Source organism: Schistocerca serialis, chromosome 3 (genome assembly GCF_023864345.2).
Source record: "Schistocerca serialis cubense isolate TAMUIC-IGC-003099 chromosome 3, iqSchSeri2.2, whole genome shotgun sequence".
NCBI lineage: Eukaryota > Metazoa > Arthropoda > Insecta > Orthoptera > Acrididae > Schistocerca > Schistocerca serialis.
The window spans coordinates 996,247,907-996,269,890 of NC_064640.1; the positions used below are offsets into that span (position 1 = coordinate 996,247,907).

General features: G+C 45.7%; 1 protein-coding gene across 1 annotated transcript in view; it reads left to right on the forward strand.

Moving 5' to 3' along the window:
- LOC126471359 (spidroin-2-like) overlaps window positions 1-19,692 on the forward strand; it is a 42,556-nt gene extending 22,864 nt beyond the window's left edge. The window contains exon 2 of the mRNA XM_050099480.1: window positions 18,949-19,692. Within this exon, the coding sequence (XP_049955437.1) occupies window positions 18,949-19,692 (744 nt within the window). The remainder of the gene's footprint in view (window positions 1-18,948) is intronic.
- The last annotated feature ends 2,292 nt before the right edge of the window (window positions 19,693-21,984 follow it).

The window sequence follows — 21,984 nt, forward strand, 5'->3', positions numbered from 1 at the left end:
AGTCACTGCCTGGGGAGGAGGGAAGAGAATGTGACCCTGATACAAGAACCCTATTTATATATAGGGGTGTGTCGGGCCTTCCACCTGGTTTTAACTGTGCATTAGAGATGATGATAGGATGATGATGATAGGGTGATGATGGTGATGATGGTGATGGTGGTGATTATGATATGATGTATGATATATGATATGATATATGATATGATATGATATATGATATGATATATGATATGGTATATGATATGGTATATTATATTATATTATATTATATTATATTATATTATATTATATTATATTATATTGTATTATATTATGACATATGATATGTGGTGTGGTGTGGTGCTTTCAGTGTTCAGTCTGGAGCATAACCCCTTTATAAAATTCCTCCACGATCCCCTATTCAGTGCTAACATTGGTGCCTCTTCTGATGTTAAACCTATTACTTCAAAATCATTCTTAATCGAATCCAGGTTCCTTTTCCTTGGTCTGCCCCGGCTCCTCCTACCATCTACTGCTCAACCCATGAGTCTCTGGGGTAACCTTGCTTCTCCCATGCGTGTAACATGACCCCACCATCTAAGCCTGTTCGCTCTGACTGCTACATCTATAGAGTTCATTCCCAGTTTTTCTTTGATTTCCTCATTGTGGACACCCTCCTCCATTCTTCCCATCTATTAGTACCTGCAATCATCCTAGCTACTTTATATCCGTTACCTCAACCTTATTGATAAGGTACCCTGAATCCACCCAGCTTTCGCTCCCATACAACAAAGTCGGTCGAAAGATTGCCAGTGCACAGATAACTTGGTCTTGGTACTGACTTCCTTCTTGCAGAAGAGAGTAGATCGTAGCTGAGCGCTCACTGCATTAGCTTTGCTACACCTCGCTTCCAGTTCTTTCACTATGTTGCCATCCTGTGAGAACATGCATCCTAAGTACTTGAAACCGTCCACCTGTTCTAACTTTGTTCCTCCTATTTGACACTCAAACCGTTTATATTTCTTTCCCACTGACATTACTTTCGTTTTGGAGATGCTAATCTTCATACCATAGTCCTTACATTTCTGATCTAGCTCTGAAATATCACTTTGCAAACTTTCAATCGAATCTGCCATCACAACTAAGTCATCCGCATATGCAAGACTGCTTATTTTGTGTTCACATATCTTAATCTCACCCAGCCAGTCTATTGTTTTCAACATATGATCCATAAATAATATGAACAACAGTGGAGACAGGTTGCAACCTTGCCTTACCCCTGAAACTACTCTGAACCATGAACTCAATTTACCGTCAACTCTAACTGCTGCCTGACTATCCATGTAAAGACCTTTAATTGCTTGCAAAAGTTTGCCTCCTATTCCATAATCTCGTAGAACAGACAATAACTTCCTCCTAGGAACCCAGTCATATGCCTTTTCTAGATCTATAAAGCATAGATACAATTCCCTGTTCCGCTCATAACACTTCTCCATTATTTGCCGTAAGCTAAAGATCTGGTCCTGACAACTTCTAAGAGGCCTAAACCCACACTGATTTTCATCCAATTGGTCCTGAACTAATACTCGCACTTTCCTTTCAACAATACCTGAGAAGATTTTATCCACAACGTTGATTAAAGAGATACCTCTGTAGTTGTTACAATCTTTTCTGTTTCCATGTTTAAAGATTGGTGTGATTACTGTTTTTGTCCAGTCTGATGGAACCTGTCCCGATTCCCAGGCCATTTCAATTATCCAGTGTAGCCATTTAAGACCTGACATTCCACTGTATTTGATGAGTTTCTACTTAATTTCATCCACCCCAGCTGCTTTATTGCACTGCAATCTATTGACCATTTTCTCCACTTCCTCAAATGTGATCCTATTTCCATTATCATTCCTATCCCATTCTACCTCGAAATCTGAAACATTACTGATCGTATTTTCACCTACATTGAGCAACTCTTCTAAATATTCCCTCCATCTGCCCAAGGCATCCACGGGATTCACCAGCAGTTTTCCTGACCTGTCCAAAATACTTGTCATTTCCTTCTTACCTCCCTTTCGAAGACTGCTAATTACACTCCAGAATGATTTTCCAGCAGCTTGACCCATAGTCTCCAATCTGTTTCCAAAGTCTTCCCAAGATTTCTTCTTGGATGCTGCAATTATCTATTTGGCTTTCTTTCTTCAACATAACTTTCTCTGTCTACCTGAGTACTAGAATGTAGCCATTTTTGATATGCCTTCTTTTTCCTTTTACAGGCTGCCTTGACTGTATCATTCCACCAAGCTGTTTGCTTCATCCTACTTCTACACACTACTGTTCCAAGACATTCTTTAGCCCCTTCTAGTACTGGGTCCCTGTACCTTGTCCATTCCTTTTCCAATGACTGTAATTGACTACATTCAACTAACTGATACCTTTCTGAGATCACTGTTATGTACTTGTGCTTGATTTCATTATCCTGAAGATTCTCCACTCTTATCCTCCTACATATGGACCTGACTTCTTGCACTTTCGCCCTCAAAATCCCAATTTCGCTGCAGATTAGATAATGATCAGTGTCATCAAAGAATCCCCTGAATACACGTGTGTCCTTCACAGCCTTCCTGAATTCCTGATCTGTTATTATATAGTCAATGACAGATCTGGTTCCCCTGCCTTCCCAAGTATACCGGTGAATGTTCTTATGTTTAAAAAAGGAGTTTGTGATTACTAAGCCCATACTGGCACAGAAAACCAGGAGTTGTTTCCAGTTCCTGTTGGCCCCCATATCCTCTCCAAATTTACCCATAACCTTTTCATACCCTTCTGTTAGATTTCCAATCCTGGCGTTAAAATCACCCATGAGCAGAACACTGTCCTTGTCCTTTACTCTAGCAAGAAAATTAGGATTGTGTCAGTATATTCACATTGTGAAGGGACAGATCAAGATAAGATGGATAGTTTTTATGAGGCACTCAGTGATGTAGTTGTTAGACACTGTCAAATCTGTCCACATCAGTCGTTCGTTTACATACCTTATTGCAACTATGCTGGGTTCCCCCCAGGGGGTCCACAACTCTTTCGTGGATATGTGCGTGGCGAGCACAGGGCCCCGAGCCATTGCAGCCTTCTTTCTCTCCCGGGCTGCATTTCCTTTCCCTTCCCCTCCTTTCCCCTCCATGCTCCTTTCCCCTCGCCCTCTCTTCTCCCTCTATTGGTGTCCTTGCTTATGTTGGCCCCCGCTATCCTCCTGGTTCTCTTGGTTTTACACTCTGGCTCTGTTGCGTAACCATCTCCTCCTTTTGGCATTCCTTGGTCCCCCTCTGGGGTTTGACCTCCATTACAAAATTTCTCCTCCGTAGTGTGAGCCATTTGGGGAAGAGCACCTTACCTAGTGTCTCCGACGTGCGCTCTCCTAGTACATTCCACTTTTTCTTTCACGTCGTAGTCTGATGCTAGGGTGCATAGCCAGCATGGTAGCCAGTCCATGTGGTGGGGTCGCTATGTCCCCTTTTGGTTGAGCCCCCTGAACACACAGGGATCACACTTCTGATACCTGAGCTGTGACCTCCTTATGCATGCCTTGGAGTGGTTGCTCGTCATCCTGGAGCATCGTAACTCCCGGCAATGGCCGCTGTGCCAGACGGCCCTTGCTGTGGCTGGGTGGCGCCTGTGAGGAGAGCCCCTGATCGGAGTGGCTGGTATCAGGGCGGACCCTATGCAGATGAAACGCATATGGGTCCAAAACTCTGGCCGTTCTTCTGCGGCCGTCTCTCTGCGTGGAACTGATTCCTCAAGTGCTGCTTCTCTTGCCCCTTCGGCCTTCCCTTCCATGGCTACCCCCTGGGAAGAGGGTCAGGCCTGTCGTCTGGGGGCACAACCTTTCCCCCGTTGTCTAGTTTGCACCAGGACTGATGGAGATACTTTCACCAGTGTCAAACCTTTATTCTTTGTGGAACACATTGAAGACAAGTTTGGCGAAGTGGACTCCCTGAGCAAGATGTGATCGGGTTCGTTGCTGATAAAAACTGCTTCAGCTGCCCAATCTGCGGCCCTTCGTGCCTGTACCCATCTTGGCACAATTCCTGTGTCCATTACCCCTCACCAGTCTCTAAATATGGTACAAGGTGTGATTTTTCACAGGGACCTCATCCTTCAAACTGATGAGGAACTTCGGGACAATCTCGGACGGCGGGGTGTTCACTTTGTTCAGCGTGTTCAGAAGGGTCCTAAAGATAATCGTATTGATACTGGTGCCCTTATCCTGGCCTTTGAAGGGGATACCCTCCCTGAGAAAGTTAAGATTATGGTCTATCGCTGTGATGTGAAGCCGTACATCCCACCTCCTATGAGGTGTTTTAAGTGCTTGCGTTTTGGCCACATGTCTTCTCGCTGTTCCCAGGCCCCTCTCTGTGGTGACTGTGGACATCCATTCCATGAGGGGAGTCCCTGTGTTCCCCCTCCTGTATGTGTAAATTGTCACGGTAGTCATTCGCCACGTTCACCAGATTGCCCAGTATATAAGAAAGAAAAAAAGATACAGGAGTATAAGTCCCTTGATCGTTTAACCTACACAGAGGCCCGTAAGAAATATGCATGACTGCACCCTGTGTCCATGACATCTAGTTACGCCTTGGTTACATCTTCACCCCTTCCTCCCCCTTCCTTACCCCCATCCCGGACCCCTCTCCTCCCCCCCTCCCCTGCGGCTCCCACACCTTCTCCTATGGGCGCTGCTCCCCCTCCCCAGCCGGAGAAGTGTCCCACTCCTTCGGCGTCTGCCTGTCAAGGGCGCCTCTCCAGAGATGCCCCTTCCCGGCCCCTTCCAGGTCAAAGGTCTGCTGCCGCGCGGCGACCGCGAGAGCCGCGGTCTGTCGGCCCCCAGGTCGCCCAGTCTCTTTCTGTTCCTGATCTTGCTGCAGCTGGCTCCTTTATGCCACACAGACCTCCTCGATCTCAGCCTGAAAAGAAGAAGAAACATAAGTCCCAGGACAAACAGCCTCTGGTGTCACCGGAGGTCCCTTCCCGATTTCACAACCGGATTCTGACCTGTCGTTCATGGATGTTGCCCCCTCCTTGCCGGTGACGGGTGGGGACCTGGCGGTATGACTGGATTTAGCTTGTTCAGCCCTCATTTAAACCATCGTTCTGTGGTTCTCCAATGGAATTGTAATGGATACTATCGTCACCTTCCTGAATTGAAATCCCTTCTTTCGTCCCACTCTGCAGCTTGTGTGGTTTTCCAGGAATCTCACTTTACTGATGCTCACTCACCGACCCTCCGTGGGTTCCGTGTTTTCTGTTGAAATCAGGTCAGACCCTTGCGGGCTTCTGGTGGCGTTTGTACGTTGGTCCGTACAGACATTGCTAGCACGTGGATTCCTCTCCAGACTACATTGGAAGCGGTTGCTGTTAGGGTCCACTTAGACTCTGCAGTCACAGTTTGCAATCTTTATCTCCCTCCTGACAGGACTCTTACACCTGCTGCCTTAACCACCCTTCTTCAGCAACTTCCTTCTCCCTTCCTCCTCCTTGGGGATTTTAATGCTCATCATCCATTGTGGGGCAGTGTCTTTCCATCTAGACGAGGTCTTCTTATAGACCAATTTATTGCAGACCACGACCTGTGCCTTCTTAATGATGGCTCCCCTACTCGTTTCAGTGCTGGTCATGGTACCTTTTCTGCCATTGATCTTTCTCTTTCTTCTCCCTCTCTCCTCCCTTCATTACACTGATCGCCACACGACGACCTTTGTGATAGTGACCATTTCCCGTTGATTATCACGCTCCCTTCCCGCTCCCCAATGGACAGGTTACCTCTCTGGTCTTTCCACCACGCCGATTGGCCTCTATACACTGCACAGGTCGAGTTTTCTCCCTCTTTGTCGGGTTGTATTGATGACGTCCTTCGTGACGTGTCTGACGCGATTGTTCGCGCTGCTAGCCTTGCTGTCCCGCGCTCATCTGGACCATTTCGTCGCCAGCAAGTCCCGTGGTGGAGTACGGCCATTGCCATTGCCATCCGTGATCACCGTCGAGCTTTGCAACACTTTAAGATTCACCCATCTGTAGCCAGCCTTACTACCTTTAAACGCCTCCATGCTAAAGCCCGTTATTTAATCAAACAGGGTAAGCGGATATGTTGGGAACGATTCGTTTCTTCCCTTGGTTCTACTGTCTCTCTGTCACGGGTATGGGCTACACTTAGTTCTCTCCAAGGTTGCCATCGGCAGTCCACCCTCCCAGGCCTTCACCTCCCAGATGGCATTTGTACGGACCCATTAGTTCTTGCAGAACATCTTGCAACACATTTTGCAGTGGCGTCAGCGTCAGCCTCCTATCCAGCTGCTTTCCTTCATCAAAAACAGCTGGCTGAAGCTTCCACCTTATGTTTCACCCCTTGTGAGTCAGAATCTTACAACAAACCTTTTACTGAATGGGAATTTCTTTCTGCTCTATCTTCTTCCCATGATACAGCCCCTGGCCCAGATTCCATTATAACCAACTGCTTCAACATCTCAGTGCTCCACAACGGCAACATCATCTTCGGGTGTTTAACCGTATCTGGCTCCAGGGTGACTTCCCTTCTCAGTGGAGGGATAGCATTGTGGTTCCTGTCCTTAAGCCTGGTAAGAACCCCCTATCTGTTGACAGCTATCGGCCAATTAGTTTGACCAATGTTGTTTGTAAGTTACTTGAACGGATGGTAGCCCGTCGGCTCAATTGGGTCCTTGAATCTCGGGATCTATTGTCGCCTTACCAGTGTGGCTTTTGAGAGGGACGGTCTTCAATCGGTCGTTTACTTCGCTTGGAATCCGCAGTTCGGCAGGGTTTTTCCCAGCGCCGCCATTTGGTTGCAGTGTTTTTTGACCTTCGCAAGGCCTATGACATGGCCTGCCGCCATCACATCTTACTTACCCTTCATCAGTGGGGTCTTCGGGGAACACTCCCGATTTTTATCCGCCAGTTCCTGATCCATCGGTCATTCAGAGTTCGAGTTGGTACTGCTTTTAGTTCTCCATGGACCCAGGAGACAGGCATCCCACAGGGTTCTGTCTTGAGTGTCCTTCTTTTCCTCATTGCTATCGATGGACTTGTGGCCTCTGTCGGTCCCTTGGTCGCCCCTGCCATGTATGTGGATGATTTCTGCATTTGGGTTAGTTCCTCCTCAATGGAATCTGCAGAGCGGCAGCTCCAGGTGGCTATACGGCGTGCCTCTGCATGGACCCTCACACGGGTTTCAATTCTCTCCTTTAAAATCGCGAGTGGTCCACTTCTGTCGCCATACTACACTCCTGGAAATCTCTTACAGTGTGGGAAAAAACAGCCAATGCAGATCAAAAAATTATCATCAGAACAGAACTTCAGTTCAGGAGAAGACCTGCTATATACACTCCTGGAAATGGAAAAAAGAACACATTGACACCGGTGTGTCAGACCCACCATACTTGCTCTGGACACTGCGAGAGGGCTGTACAAGCAATGATCACACGCACGGCACAGCGGACACACCAGGAACCGCGGTGTTGGCCGTCGAATGGTGCTAGCTGCGCAGCATTTGTGCACCGCCGCCGTCAGTGTCAGCCAGTTTGCCGTGGCATACGGAGCTCCATCGCAGTCTTTAACACTGGTAGCATGCTGCGACAGCGTGGACGTGAACCGTATGTGCAGTTGACGGACTTTGAGCGAGGGCGTATAGTGGGCATACGGGAGGCCGGGTGAACGTGCCGCCGAATTGCTCAACACGTGGGGCGTGAGGTCTCCACAGTACATCGATGTTGTCGCCAGTGGTCGGCGGAAGGTGCACGTGCCTGTCGACCTGGGACCGGACCGCAGCGACGCACGGATGCACGCCAAGACCGTAGGATCCTACGCAGTGCCGTAGGGGACCGCACCGCCACTTCCCAGCAAATTAGGGACACTGTTGCTCCTGGGGTATCGGCAAGGACCATTCGCAACCGTCTCCATGAAGCTGGGCTACGGTCCCGCACACCGTTAGGCCGTCTTCCGCTCACGCCCCAACATCGTGCAGCCCGCCTCCAGTGGTGTCGCGACAGGCGTGAATGGAGGGACGAATGGAGACGTGTCGTCTTCAGCGATGAGAGTCGCTTCTGCCTTGGTGCCAATGATGGTCGTATGCGTGTTTGGCGCCGTGCAGGTGAGCGCCACAATCAGGACTGCATACGACCGAGGCACACAGGGCCAACACCCGGCATCATGGTGTGGGGAGCGATCTCCTACACTGGCCGTACACCACTGGTGATCGTTGAGGGGACACTGAATAGTGCACGGTACATCCAAACCGTCATCGAACCCATCGTTCTACCATTCCTAGACCGGCAAGGGAACTTGCTGTTCCAACAGGACAATGCACGTCCGCATGTATCCCGTGCCACCCAACGTGCTCTAGAAGGTGTAAGTCAACTACCCTGGCCAGCAAGATCTCCGGATCTGTCCCCCATTGAGCATGTTTGGGACTGGATGAAGCGTCGTCTCACGTGGTCTGCACGTTCAGCACGAACACTGGTCCAACTGAGGCGCCAGGTGGAAATGGCATGGCAAGCCGTTCCACAGGACTACATCCAGCATCTCTACGATCGTCTCCATGGGAGAATAGCAGCCTGCATTGCTGCGAAAGGTGGATATACACTGTACTAGTGCCGACATTGTGCATGCTCTGTTGCCTGTGTCTATGTGCCTGTGGTTCTGTCAGTGTGATCATGTGATGTATCTGACCCCAGGAATGTGTCAATAAAGTTTCCCCTTCCTGGGACAATGAATTCACGGTGTTCTTATTTCAATTTCCAGGAGTGTATAATCCACCCTGATGCAGAGCTCTATCTCGCTGCACGATTGCCTGTGGTCCCACAGTTTACTTTCCTGGGTCTTCTTTTCGACAACAAGCTCACTTAGCTGCCCCATATCAGACTCCTGAAGGTAGGATGTTTCTGTAAACTCAATGACCTTCGCTTCCTTGCCCACTCCTCTTGGGGTGCGGACCGTTCCCTCCTCCTCCGTCTTTATCGTGCTCTAGTTCTGTCTCGCTTGGACTATGATTGTCAAGTTTATGGTTCAGCTGCTCCTTCCACACTGCACATGCTGGATCCAGTCCACCATCGTGGTGTCCGTTTGGCCACCGGTGCCTTCCCTACTAGCCCTGTTGATAGTCTCCTGGTTGAAGCTGGGATCCCCCCCCCCCCCTTCCTGTTCGGCGGTCCCAGCTTCTGGTGTCTTATGCACTCACTATCCGTTCCTCTCCCACTCATCCTTCCTATTCTATCCTGTTCCCAGACCATGGATGTCGCCCACCCGACTCCCGCCCTTGGGCGGATTTACCGGTTGGGCTGCGCCTTGTGTCTCTTTGCCGTGATTTTCAGCTTCCTTCTTTGTCCTGTCTTCCTCGCTCCCTCTCGGTGTTTTTCGCACCATCCCTTGGTCTCAGCCATCCATGACCATCTCGCTGATATTCACCGTGCTGCTTGATCTATTGACTTCCTTTGGGTCCCTGGCCATGTGGGTATCCCGGGTAATGAGCTCGCTGATCGTTTGGCTGGGGGAGCAGTTACTTCCCCCCCATTTCCTGTAACCCCTCCTGCAGCGGATTTACGGCTTCACATCAAATCCCACTTCGCACAGTCATGGGCTAATTTTTGGGAGGCTACTCCCCTGTCTAATAAACTTCGTGCAATTAAGGTGACACCAGGCCCGTGGTGTTCTTCCTTTCGCCTCTCCCAAAAGGACTCGACCACACTGTGTCGTCTCCGCATTGGCCATACCAGGCTGACCCATGGTTTTCTTTTGCGTGATGAGCCGCCCCCACTATGTGGTTGTGGAGCCTTCCAGTCAGTAGCCCACATTTTGGTTGAATGCCCCCTTCTTTTGGCTCTGCGTGCTAAGTACAGACTCCCCCACACTTTACCCTTGATGTTGGCTGATGATTCCCGGATGGTCTCTCTGGTTCTCAGTTTCCTCCGGGAAAGTGGTTTTTATTCTCAGTTTTAAGGTTTTTAATCTCTCTCTGGTGTTGGGGCAGGACGGTGAATGTTTGGGTGTCTCCCACTGTAGGCAGTGTTCGGAGATTCCCGATTCACCTCCCTGACCGAAATCCTCTTTTCTTCCCCTTTTACTCTGTTTTTACCCTTTTTTTTAAGGCTTGGTTAGTCTTTCTATTGCCATACGTACTTTCTACATTATAGCAGTTGTACCTTTTAAGTCACAGGTGGTGTTTGTTGCCTATGCTGCTTCAGCATAGTGTTGGGTTCGTCCTCTTGCCGACTTCGCTCATTTTTTTTTTTTTTTTCCCAATGACAACGTGCCTGCTCTTTTACGTTTTTCCCTTTTTCCATTTCATTGTTCTGACTTTACTGAGATGTCCCATTAGCGGAATGGAGCATATTTGAAACAAGGGACTGATGACCTTGCTGTTTGGTCCCTTAAACCTCAAATAACCAACCAACCAACCAACCTTGCAGACCATGATTTGTGCCTTCTTAATGGTGGCTCTGCTACCCATTTCAGTGCCGGTCATGGTACCTTTCCTGCCATTGATTTTTCTCCATCTTCTCACTCCCTCCTCCCTTCATTACACTGGTTGCCATACGACAACCTTTGCGACAGTGACAGTTTCCCGTTGATTCTCTCGCTACTTTCCTGCTCCCTGATGGACAGGTTACCTCTTTGGTCTTACCAATGTGCCAGTTGGCATATATATATACTGCACAGGTAATATTTCTCACTCTTTGTCGGGTTGTATTGATGACGTCCTACGTGACATGTCTGATGCAATTGCTCACACTGCTAGCCTTGCTATCCCATGCTTATCTGTACCATTTCACTACTGGCATGTCCCTTGGTGGTTTATGGCCATTGCCATTGCCATCCGTGATCACTGTCAAGCTTGGCAACACCTTAAGAGGCACCCATCCACTGCCAATCTTAATACCTTTAAGTAATGGGCTTTGGCGTGGAGACATCTGATCAAACGGAGCAAACAGGTGTGTTGGGAACGCTTTGTTTCTTCCCTCAGTTCTACCGTACCACTGTCATGGGTATGGGTTTCACTTTGCTATCTCCAAGGTTGCCATCGGAAGTCTTCCCTCTCAGTCCTTGCCCTTCCGGATGGCCTTTCCATGGACCTCTTGATTCTCGCGGGACATCTTGTGACCAATTTTGTAACAGCATCAGCGTCAACCCCCTATCTGGCTGCTTTCCTTCACCAGAAACAGCAGGCTGAAGCATCCACCTTACATTTTACCCTTTGTCAGTCAGAATCTTACAACGAACCTTGTACTGAACTTCCTTCCACCTTTTCTTCTTCTCATGATACGGCCCCTGGCCGAGACTCCATTCATAACCAATTACATCAACATCTCAGTGCTCCACAATGACAAAATCATCTCTGGGTGCTTAACCGTATTTGTCTCCAGGCTGACTTCCCTTCTGAATGGAGGGATAGCATCATGGTTCCCGTCCTCAAGCATGGTAAAAACCACCTGTTTGCTGAAAGCTTTCGGCCAATTAGTCTGACAAATGTTGTTTGCAAGTTACTTGAACGGATGGTAGGCCGTCGGCTCAATTGAGTCCTCAAATCTCGGGATCTATTGTCCCCTTACCAGTGTGGCTTCTGAGAGGGATGGTCTCCAATCAATCATTTACTTTTCTTGGAATCCGCAGTTTGTCAGGCTTTTTCCCAGCACTGCCATTTTGTTGCAGTATTTTTCGACCTTTGCAAGCCCTATGACATGGCTTGGCACCATCATATCTTTCTTACACTTCATGAGTGAATTTTTCGGGGCCCACTCCTGATTTTTATCCACCAGTTTCGGTTCCATCGGTCATTCAGGGTTCAGGCTGGTATTGTTTTTAGTTCTCCATGGACCCAGGAGAATGATATTCCACAGTATTCTCTATTGTGTGAACTTCTTTTCCTCATTGCTATAGACAGACTTGTGGCCTCCATCGGTTCTTTGGTCACCACTGCCCTGTATGTGGATGATTTCTGCATTTGGGTTGGTTCCTCTTTGATGGCCTCTGCAGAGTGGCAGCTCCAGGATGCTATATGGTGTGGCTATGCATGGACCATCTCACACGGGTTTCAATTCTCATCTTTAAAATTGTTGGTGGTCCACTTCTGTCGCTGTACTGCGGTCTACACCAATCTGGAGCTATACCTCGATGCACAACGATTACCTGTGATCCCACAGTTTCATTTCCTGGGTCATATTTTTGACAACAAGCACAGTTGGCTGCCTTATATTAGACTTGTGACGATAGGATGTTTCCATAAACTCCATGTCCTTCACTTCCTTGCCCACACCTCTTGAGGTGTGGATCGTTCCACTCTTCTCTGCATTTATTGGGATTTAGTGCTGTCTTGCTTGGACTATGGTTGTCAAGTTTATGGTTTGGCTGCTCCTTCCACACTGCACCTCCTGGATCTGGTTCACCATCGTGGTATCCGTTTGGCCACCGGTGTCTTCCCTACGAGCCTTGTTGATAGTCTCCTGATTGAAGCTTGCTGTTCGGCAGTCCCAGTTTCTGTCTCTTACATAACTTCCCATTCTATCCTGTTCCCAGATGAAGGATGTTGCCCACCTGATTCTTACTCTCGGGATGGTTTACCCATTGGGCTCTGCCTTGGGTCTCTTCACAATAATTTTCAGCTTCCTTCTTTGTACTGTCACCTAGTTTCTTAGACCTGTATTCTGATGGATCTCCGCCGAGGTCTGAAAGATTCTGTTCCCACAATGATGTTGCATTGTTTTTTTTCTGCTGACTTTTATGGGACTTATGGGATGCTGTTGTTTTTTTACACTGATGTCTCTAAATCTGCTGATCATGTGGGATATACCTTCACGTCCTCTGTTGGCATGGAAAATTATCTCCTGCCAACTGCATGTGTGGTGTTTACTGCAGAATTGATGGCAATTTCCCAGGCTCTTACCTTTATTAAACAGTCCCAACACAACCGTGTTTTGTTATGTACAGACTCAATGAGTGGCCTTCAGGCTATTGACCTGTGTTTTTCCTGCCATCACTTGGTCTCGGCCATACATGACTGTCTCGCTGATCTTCACTATGCTAGTTGTTCTGTTAACTTCCTTTGGGTTCCTGGCCATGTGGGTAACCCAGGTAATGAGCTTGCTCATCATTTGGCTGGGGGAGCAGTTACTTAGCCCCCTTCTCTGTAAATCCGCTGCAGCAGTAGTTAGTTTCATATCAAATCCCACTTGGCACAATCATGGGCAAACTCTTGGGAGGCTAATAAACTTTGTGCACTTAAGGTGACACCTGTTCCATGGTGTTCTTCCTTCCACCTCTGGACCTGCATGATCTTCTCTACTTCAATAAAGATAAACTTACAATTGCAAAAAATCATTACCCAAGATCCACCGTATTTAAGTACCACAAGGCGAATTTACAATGACATTGAGGTCTGATACAAAACTGGTACATAAAGACAAATGAAATCAGCTGTGTAAATTTTAATCACTGATTGCTGTTAACAGTGATTTATTAATTTTCTTAATATTTGAAAATCTCTGATAGGCAACTTCATTACAGAAACAAGTTTAATACGATATTATCATAACTCTGCACAACAACAGCTTCCTTGTCTTTGTGAGCTTGACGATGTTTGGTTTGAGGTAAGTTTGAGAGAGAGGACAAGTACTTTGTAGGTCCATGTATTACTTCTATTTACAAATTGCAGGAAGTGTCATCTACATAAGTAGCAAGTGGTCCAAAAAATAATTTGAAAGTAGTTTTAGTATATCCCTAAATTGCCTAGGTTCATCCTTCATTAGGAGAATGTACTCCTTGTAATTCTTATCCTGGTGAATAGCTGTCATCAGAAAAAATGCAGCACATTTCTCTGTCTTTCCACATTGGAAGTTTTCTCATGAAAGTGATTTATATTTTTCATTTTTCAGTCACTTCACAGATTCATTGATTTCCACCTTGCAGGCTAGTGTGCAAAGCAATCAAACGTCCTTTAACATCCAACGCAAACAAAGATCAGCAGCCCACTCTGGATATTCTCTTTAGCAGTGATGCCTTCTTTTGATCTTTAGAAACTGTTTTATTGGGATTCTCTAGTCAAAAGATCTTCTCAGCACATTTCTGAAGCTAAACCAGCAGATTTCACTGTGATTTGGTTTTTTGCTATACTCATCCCCAATTTGAACTATAATTTTCTGAAAGTGTCAGGCCGGCCGTGGTGGCCAAGGGGTTAAAGGCGCTACAGTCTGGAACCACGCGGCCGCTACGGTCACAGGTTCGAATCCTGCCTCGGTCATGGATGTGTGTGATGTCCTTAGGTTTAAGTAGTTCTAAGTTCTAGGGGACTAATGACCTTAGAAGTTAAGTCCCATAGTGCTCAGAGCCATTTGAACTATTTGAAAGTGTCAGTGTGTCAAACAAGTGGGATCTCAGATTACTGACTGTCAAGAATGTTTATTGCCACTGATAATTCAGGATGAAATAGCTTCAGAAAATTTTATTGTGATTTGTACAAAAAACAAAGCCTATTATCAGTAAATAGAGAGGGTTGATATACAAGGAATTTGTAAATACTGTACATGGTAAGGCAGTGAACATAGTGTTCCTTCCACATTACAATTACTAACCTGGTGAGCATAATTAACATACCAAGCTAACACATAAAAATATACTGATGTGGTGATTAAAGAATATTGTCCATCATTTATATTAAATTAATAATTGTATGCCAACAGTGCAATTAGCTGTTATCTTACATGATAATAAACGTTGTACATTATTTTGTTAACTGATAGGCCCTCATAAACAGAATAAACAGTGGATATAGTCAATTTTACAGAGTGATCTCAGCACTACTTGGATCACAAAATCTTGCAAATAGAGAAATGGGTTGTCCAATAACCAGTTCTGCAGTCTTTCCTTAAAAAATTGTAATGGCATGCCCCGAGCACTTTGTGTTATTAATTGAAGAGTTTTAAAGTATTCACCTTGTGTTAGACACAAAGTGGTGTTAATCTGTATCTTCGTATGGCATCATCTGCCTTCATTCTGTTGTTGTAGTATGAATTTCTACCCTAGCAGAATTTTATGTTTACATGTAGTAAACAAATATGTGTGTACATGTTTACAACAGTCAATAGTCTGAGCATTGTAAAGAGAGGACGAAAGTGCTCTCTGGCACTTGTTTTACACATTGTGTTATGTCCTTTCCTGTATTCTCAGAATTTTGGCAGTGTAGGAGGGTTTCCCATCAAATGAGTAGGCCATACGTAATGTGATGACAAAAGTCCAAAGTATATTAGTCTCAGGAAGTCAATACTAATCATGTCTGTAAGTTTCCAAAGCAAGTAGGAGACCCAAGAAATCTTTTGCATACCTGACTAACAGTGTCTTCACAGTTAAGTTTGTGTAACTGTTAGGAATGCATATTGATTCCAGATTTGTTTTCTGTGGCCTTGGGTGACCATAAAAGAAGCTGTTTTGTTTTCTATGGATTATGGAGTAATTTATTTGATGAATACCAGTGGAGGGCAGATTTGAGTGATTCCTGTTTACTGTTGTGCAAGGCTGAGATATTCTGATATGAGGTGACAAGTGTTGTGTCATCCACATAGCATATGACAGTATGATTTATATAGACAAGAATGTCACTGATAGCGATGATGAAGAAGTACGGTCCAAGAAATGTGCCCTGTGGAACACCACCTACAGGGGGAATGTTTATTTTTAACTGTGACAAGCTGTCTTGTACTGTGAAGATACGAAGCTATTGCACCTAATTCTGGATTACATACGTCATAAATTCTAGTTCCGTTGCCAGGACATCGAAGGGAATCTAGACAAATGCTTTACTTATTTCATATAAGATAAGTAATTGTATATATGTAAGTAGGTGAGATATCTCAGAAAATTATAAAGACCATTTTTCCAAAAGATGAAATGAGGAAAAAAAACCTGAAGTCGCCTTATATTCGCTGATAAAACAATGTAAAAATGTTGACCTCAGCAGCTATAGATTTATCAGAATATATAGTGGTTGTCTTACATTTACAAATGAAGCTTTGGCTATTGAGGTCACACACAAATTTATTTTGAAGAATTCAGAAGGTCAGAGGTGGGCAAAACAAACTCAGCTTCCAAAAGTCTCAAGATTTCTTGATACGCTGAAGCACCTCGATAAACTATCAGCGCTATGCAAACAGTCACATGACATGACTCAGACAGCGTTAGTGTAAGTGATATGTGAGAAACTATGAAATAGCTAGTACAAAAATCTGTTGCTCTGCATAAAATTTGACTATTTCATGAAACGTGGAAGGAAACTGCGCCATATTCTGTCATTCACCCCAAACCTGTTCAAATACAACAAGAGTTTGTAAATGTTCTCATACATGTATGGATACCATGTTGAAATAAAGCAGAAATGTTATCCTTCAAAAAAGTTACTTGATTCTGAAACCAGATTGATATTTTGATTGAGAGACTGTATCATTTGTAATGCAGTTATTAAATCATTAAATTCGATCACTGTTCATGTATTAGAATACTTTATAAAAATGTTACCAGTTTTTAATCAGCTTTAGAATGTGATGCTGACCTTCTGACAAAAAAAAGATGGAACAAATTAAATAAATCATATTAAATGCATTTGCAAGTATAAATTAGTGGCAAGATGTGTCGTTGAGCTGGTACCAATAGACATCAGAAGATGGCAGCCAAGAGGAAGTTCAAGAATTGAACTGAATTCTGATATTTAATTATGTATTAGCTGCTGCTGCTGCTACTGCTGCTGTTACATATGACTGATTGCAATATCTTCTGGGGCGCAAGTGTTTAACAGTTGCTCAAGCACACACTGTAGGAGGATTGGAAGGAGAACAGTGATATCAGCTTAGGTGAAAACTCGATTAGTATGGACAGGGGAGTAGCGCGTGGCCAGTAAATTACATTGTTTTATTGGTCAACAGTGGGAATCTATCTTGTGTCCTTCAGCATTTTAGGAACATGTAACATGTTTAGACTGCAGTTTTCCTGAATCAGTATGTAGTCGGAATTGAGTTACTGTAAAATTTTACAAGAACTCAACAAGAGTATTCATTTCTGCAGGAGATGATAAAAGTTAAGATGAGTCACCCTGACATATGGCGGGAATGAAACCGTGTGTCTGATACTGGATCAACGCTGCCAATGAGAGAGTGGTGAGAAGACAGTACCATTGGAAGCAAGACACATTGTAACGTTAATAAGAATGGAAGCACAACCCTATACGTATATGCATAAAAATAGCTGTATTCTGAGACCGCAAGGTGACCACAACATCAGAAATCGGAACACCTTTGGAAGAAAGAGCCAGATGTGACAACGATGATATAAATTTCACAGAAGTGTGGTGGTGGTGAGTAAAAGCTAGTGATACCCTAGATGACAGGACTGGTATGTGAAAAATGTAGAAAAGAAAACCGTCTGCAAATTATTGTAAAAAATGAACAAACAGCATGCGTTTAAAATACATATTATGTTAAATTTTGAGATGGATACTATAACAGTTTGTAATTTTGATTAGTCTAAATATCCACCTCCTTACATATAAAATTCTTGTGTCACAGTGTTAGGTGCCATACTCCTCAGAAATCACTCAATTGACCTGATGAATCCAGAATGAGATTTTAACTCTGCAGCGGAGTGTGCGCTGATATGAAATTTCCTGGCAGATTAAAACTGTGTGCCAGACAGAGACTCAAACTCGGGACCTATCCCTTTCGCGGGCAAGTGCTCTACCAACTGTGCTACCCAAGCACGAGTCATGCCCCATTCTCACAGCTTTACTTCCGCCAGTACCTCATCTCCTACCTTCCGAACTTTACAGAAGCTCTCCTGCACACAGTTTTAATCTGCCAGGAAGTTTCATATCAGCACACACTCTGCTGAAGAGTGAAAATCTCGTTCTGGAAACATCCCCCAGGCTGTGGCTAAGCCATATCTCTGCAATATCCTTTCTTTCAGGAGTGCTAGTTCTGCAAGGTTTCGCAGGAGAGCTTCTGTAAAGTTTCAAAGGTAGGAGGTGATGTACTGGCAAAGGTACTGGCAAAAGTGAAGCTGTGAGGATGGGGCGTGAGTCGTTCTTGGGTAGCTCAGTTGGTAGAGCACTTGCCTGCGAAAGGCAAAGGTCCCGAGTTCGAGTCTTGGTCCGGCACACAGTTTTAATCCGGCAGGAAATTTCGATTCAGATGAAATTTTACATGTATATTTGGTACGTCTGAGAATCAGTCGTAATCTATTTTTTATACCCTTAAGTGATAAGGGTGGTCCAGCCCAAAAACTTTTCTTATTTTTTGGACAGAACTTTTTATTTTTTATGTTGTGGTATTACAAAATACACACAACCCTAAATTTTCAACCTTCCAGCACCATCCCCCATTTTTAATAGTGGTTTTAGTAATTAAATAATTTTCAATCCTGGTCGATAATTGATCAATTAGCACTCGATCAGTTATTCCCACCAGGTGTCTACCGGTGATATTCGATAGATAGGTAATTGAAGTAAATGTACCAAAAGTGATGACTCGAATGTTCCTCTTTGAATCAATGTAACTAGTCCGATAGGTTTACCTAGGTAGCATGCACCATACACCAAACCTACATTTAGGCCTAGCGCACATGCATCAATTTTTATCGTATTGAAATATATAGTACAATCAAATTATTTTAGTAGGACAAAACAGTTCCTATGCTCTGCTTTGTTCGTCTAAAAGAATTTAATCATACAATACTTTTACTTAAGATAAAAATCAATGTATGTTCACTTGGCCTTATTCATAATGCTGGTGAACATATTTCGACACGAAGTTGGCGCTATGTTTGCAGCCAATACATGGCTTATAGACTAGAGATACTTTATATGGTGAAAGAAAATAACATATTATTCTTAAGACGAGCTATAACCGGAGAACTTCGAAAATCTTAATTTTTTTTCTCAAGAATGCCCTTGAAAACAGAGGCGGCCAGGGGCCCGCCTGGTGGCGGCCAGGGGGCCCGCCTGGTGGCGGCCAGGGGCCCCGCCTGGTGGCGGCCAGGGGCCCCGCCTGGTGGCGGCCAGGGGGCCCGCCTGGTGGCGGCCAGGGGGCCCGCCTGGTGGCGGCCAGGGGCCCGCCTGGTGGCGGCCAGGGGGCCCGCCTGGTGGCGGCCAGGGGGCCCGCCTGGTGGCGGCCAGGGGCCCCGCCTGGTGGCGGCCAGGGGGGCCGCCTGGTGGCGGCCAGGGGCCCCGCCTGGTGGCGGCCAGGGGGCCCGCCTGGTGGCGGCCAGGGGCCCCGCCTGGTGGCGGCCAGGGGCCCGCCTGGTGGCGGCCAGGGGCCCCGCCTGGTGGCGGCCAGGGGCCCGCCTGGTGGCGGCCAGGGGCCCGCCTGGTGGCGGCGAGGGCCCCCTCCTGGTGGCGGCCAGGGGGCCCGCCTGGTGGCGGCCAGGGGCCCCGCCTGGTGGCGGCCAGGGGGCCCGCCTGGTGGCGGCCAGGGGGCCCGCCTGGTGGCGGCCAGGGGCCCCGCCTGGTGGCGGCCAGGGGGCCCGCCTGGTGGCGGCCAGGGGGCCCGCCTGGTGGCGGCCAGGGGCCCGCCTGGTGGCGGGCAGGGGCCCGCCTGGTGGCGGCCAGGGGCCCGCCTGGTGGCGGCCAGGGGCCCGCCTGATGGCGGCCAGGCGGCCGCCTGGTGGCGGCAGAGAGAAAATCACTGATATAATTGTCATGCCAATCATTAAGAAAAAAAGCTTTTTTCGTTGAAGTGAGATTTATGTGGGTGTCAAACAAATATTTCCACATTTCTACATAAGTACAGAAAAATTACAATTCTAATAACTTAAATATTTCCATGTGGAGTCTGAACTCACTTAAGCGTTCGTCTTTCCTATGTGCCGCTGGACAGTGGAAAGGTAGAGAAACAATGTGAACGTGGTTCAAAGAACCGTCTAACAAGCACTTAGTGCAGCATGTCATTGACTACTATGCAACTCACATTAAACATCAGTCTCCACAATGGGGCCTGCTATTTCACAGAATCACATAAACAGCTTCACGAGGAGACAGCAGACCGATATAAGTTGCTTCTCCAGCCTGCTCTGCTGCAGACTGAGTAATTATACTGGAAATGAGTAGTTCTTATGGGAGGCTGCTATGTGTTTGTTATGCATCTGGTCTGCTTTGTCTGTCTGATGAGCTTTCCTGAATGCTCCGTGATGACCCAACTTTACTTTCCAGTTGCTCTTGCTACTGTAATTTGTAGCATCGGCATACTGCTGTTGCATCTGAGTTATACTTACTCAATTAATTGTGTACAGTCAACAGAATGTAAGCACCTCCCTCCTAAGATATTTTGCTCCATAGCTATCTTGGACAGCCCAGCTCATACGGTATGCAGCAATCAGTTCCATAATCCGGACACAATTACAATATTGACGGTCTCCTTAAACTGAAACTCCACTCTATTACTGCAGCTTGTCTGCTTTCCTCTGCTTCCCAAGTTGCCAAGGAATAGGTCTGAATTTTTACTCGGCTGTGCCAATATATTCATTCGTGGTGCAGCACTTCCTAGCAGACCACTGTCAAGATTCTAGTAGAAGACTTACATGTATCAGCTGGCTATCCATTGGTCAATATCATTTCAGTGTTCAATATTTTTCAGATGTAAAAGAATTTTGTATCAGATTTCAATCATTAAACATCAACAGTACAGCTCTTCAAATTTTACAACGTGTGTTCATCTCACGTGCAGAAAATGTCTGGCTTCTGCCACAATACCCTTGTGCCAGACATCGGAAACATTTTGTATGTACAAAATCAGTATTTGAGACAGGAGTTAATCCTGTTATCGATTCAGGGTTCATAATTGAGATGATTCACGAACTTGAAAAGTGAGAGTAAGCATCCTGAACAAGGTTAGTATTGAATGTGTCTCCACAGGAGTAGTGTGTTAGCCAGATTCCCTTTCTTTGTATTGTGAAGCGGATCACCTCCTCTCTGCTAATGAGGCCAATGTGATATTCAGTCATGGTGTGCATGGAATTCTGCTGAAGTGAGGTTGTTGTCTGATCTAAACATACATCGGAATGGAGGTGAGTCAGTCAACTCGTAAAATCAAAATGTGATGCAAAGCTTCCAGATTTGTGTTTGTAACCAACCAGCTCCGGTCACAGTTCAATCCTGGAACTGCCACAACATGAGGTCACGGCAAGTTACCTAAGTATGTGGAAGTGATACGCCACTTGGTGTTGGGCAGATGTGCATTCTCTGGATAGAAATTAGAGGTCAGTATTTCTGTATCGTACTTCCGTACTGAGATCTTTGCGGCAATATTAATTGCAGGTATCTTATAAACTGCCTTGACCAAATTATTTGAATAGCCCAAAAGGTCAGGCATAACAGTGTCATGGTACATGCCGCCTGTAGAATTTGTGTGTGGTAGCTGATCTATTGACATAGCAGAATAAAACAAGAATAGGATGTATGTTGCACTCTGTTCCTACTTGACACCATAACATTAGCATCTCCTTATGCTAGGTGGTAAGATACTTACACCAAATGGCATAGAATTATTATAAAAATTATTTCCTGATTCTGATGACATGTAATGTTGATTTAGCCTGTAACTTCATCTATAATTGACATTCATGGTACTTTGGTCATTTTGAAAGCCAAAAGAAAGATTTTATTGCTGTAATGAAACATTTTTTGAAATCATCTTGCATGTCTGTTATACCTTCTGTGGCTAGTTTGAAAATAGCTCCGGTTACACATTAACAGCCTTTGCCACTCATAAATGAGCAGCAGCAGGCTGCTGATGTGACAGCAGTGCAGCAGAAAATGACAGACATAAACTGTCCTAATTTTAATCTGGCTATAGTTGCAATATATTGTCTCAAAACACAGTTTTCAGATTTTGTTCTTGTTGTCTTCAGTCCAAAGACTGGTTTGATGCAACTTTCTTTAACAATGCACAGATACCATTTACTGTAAGTTCTATTTTTGCACTG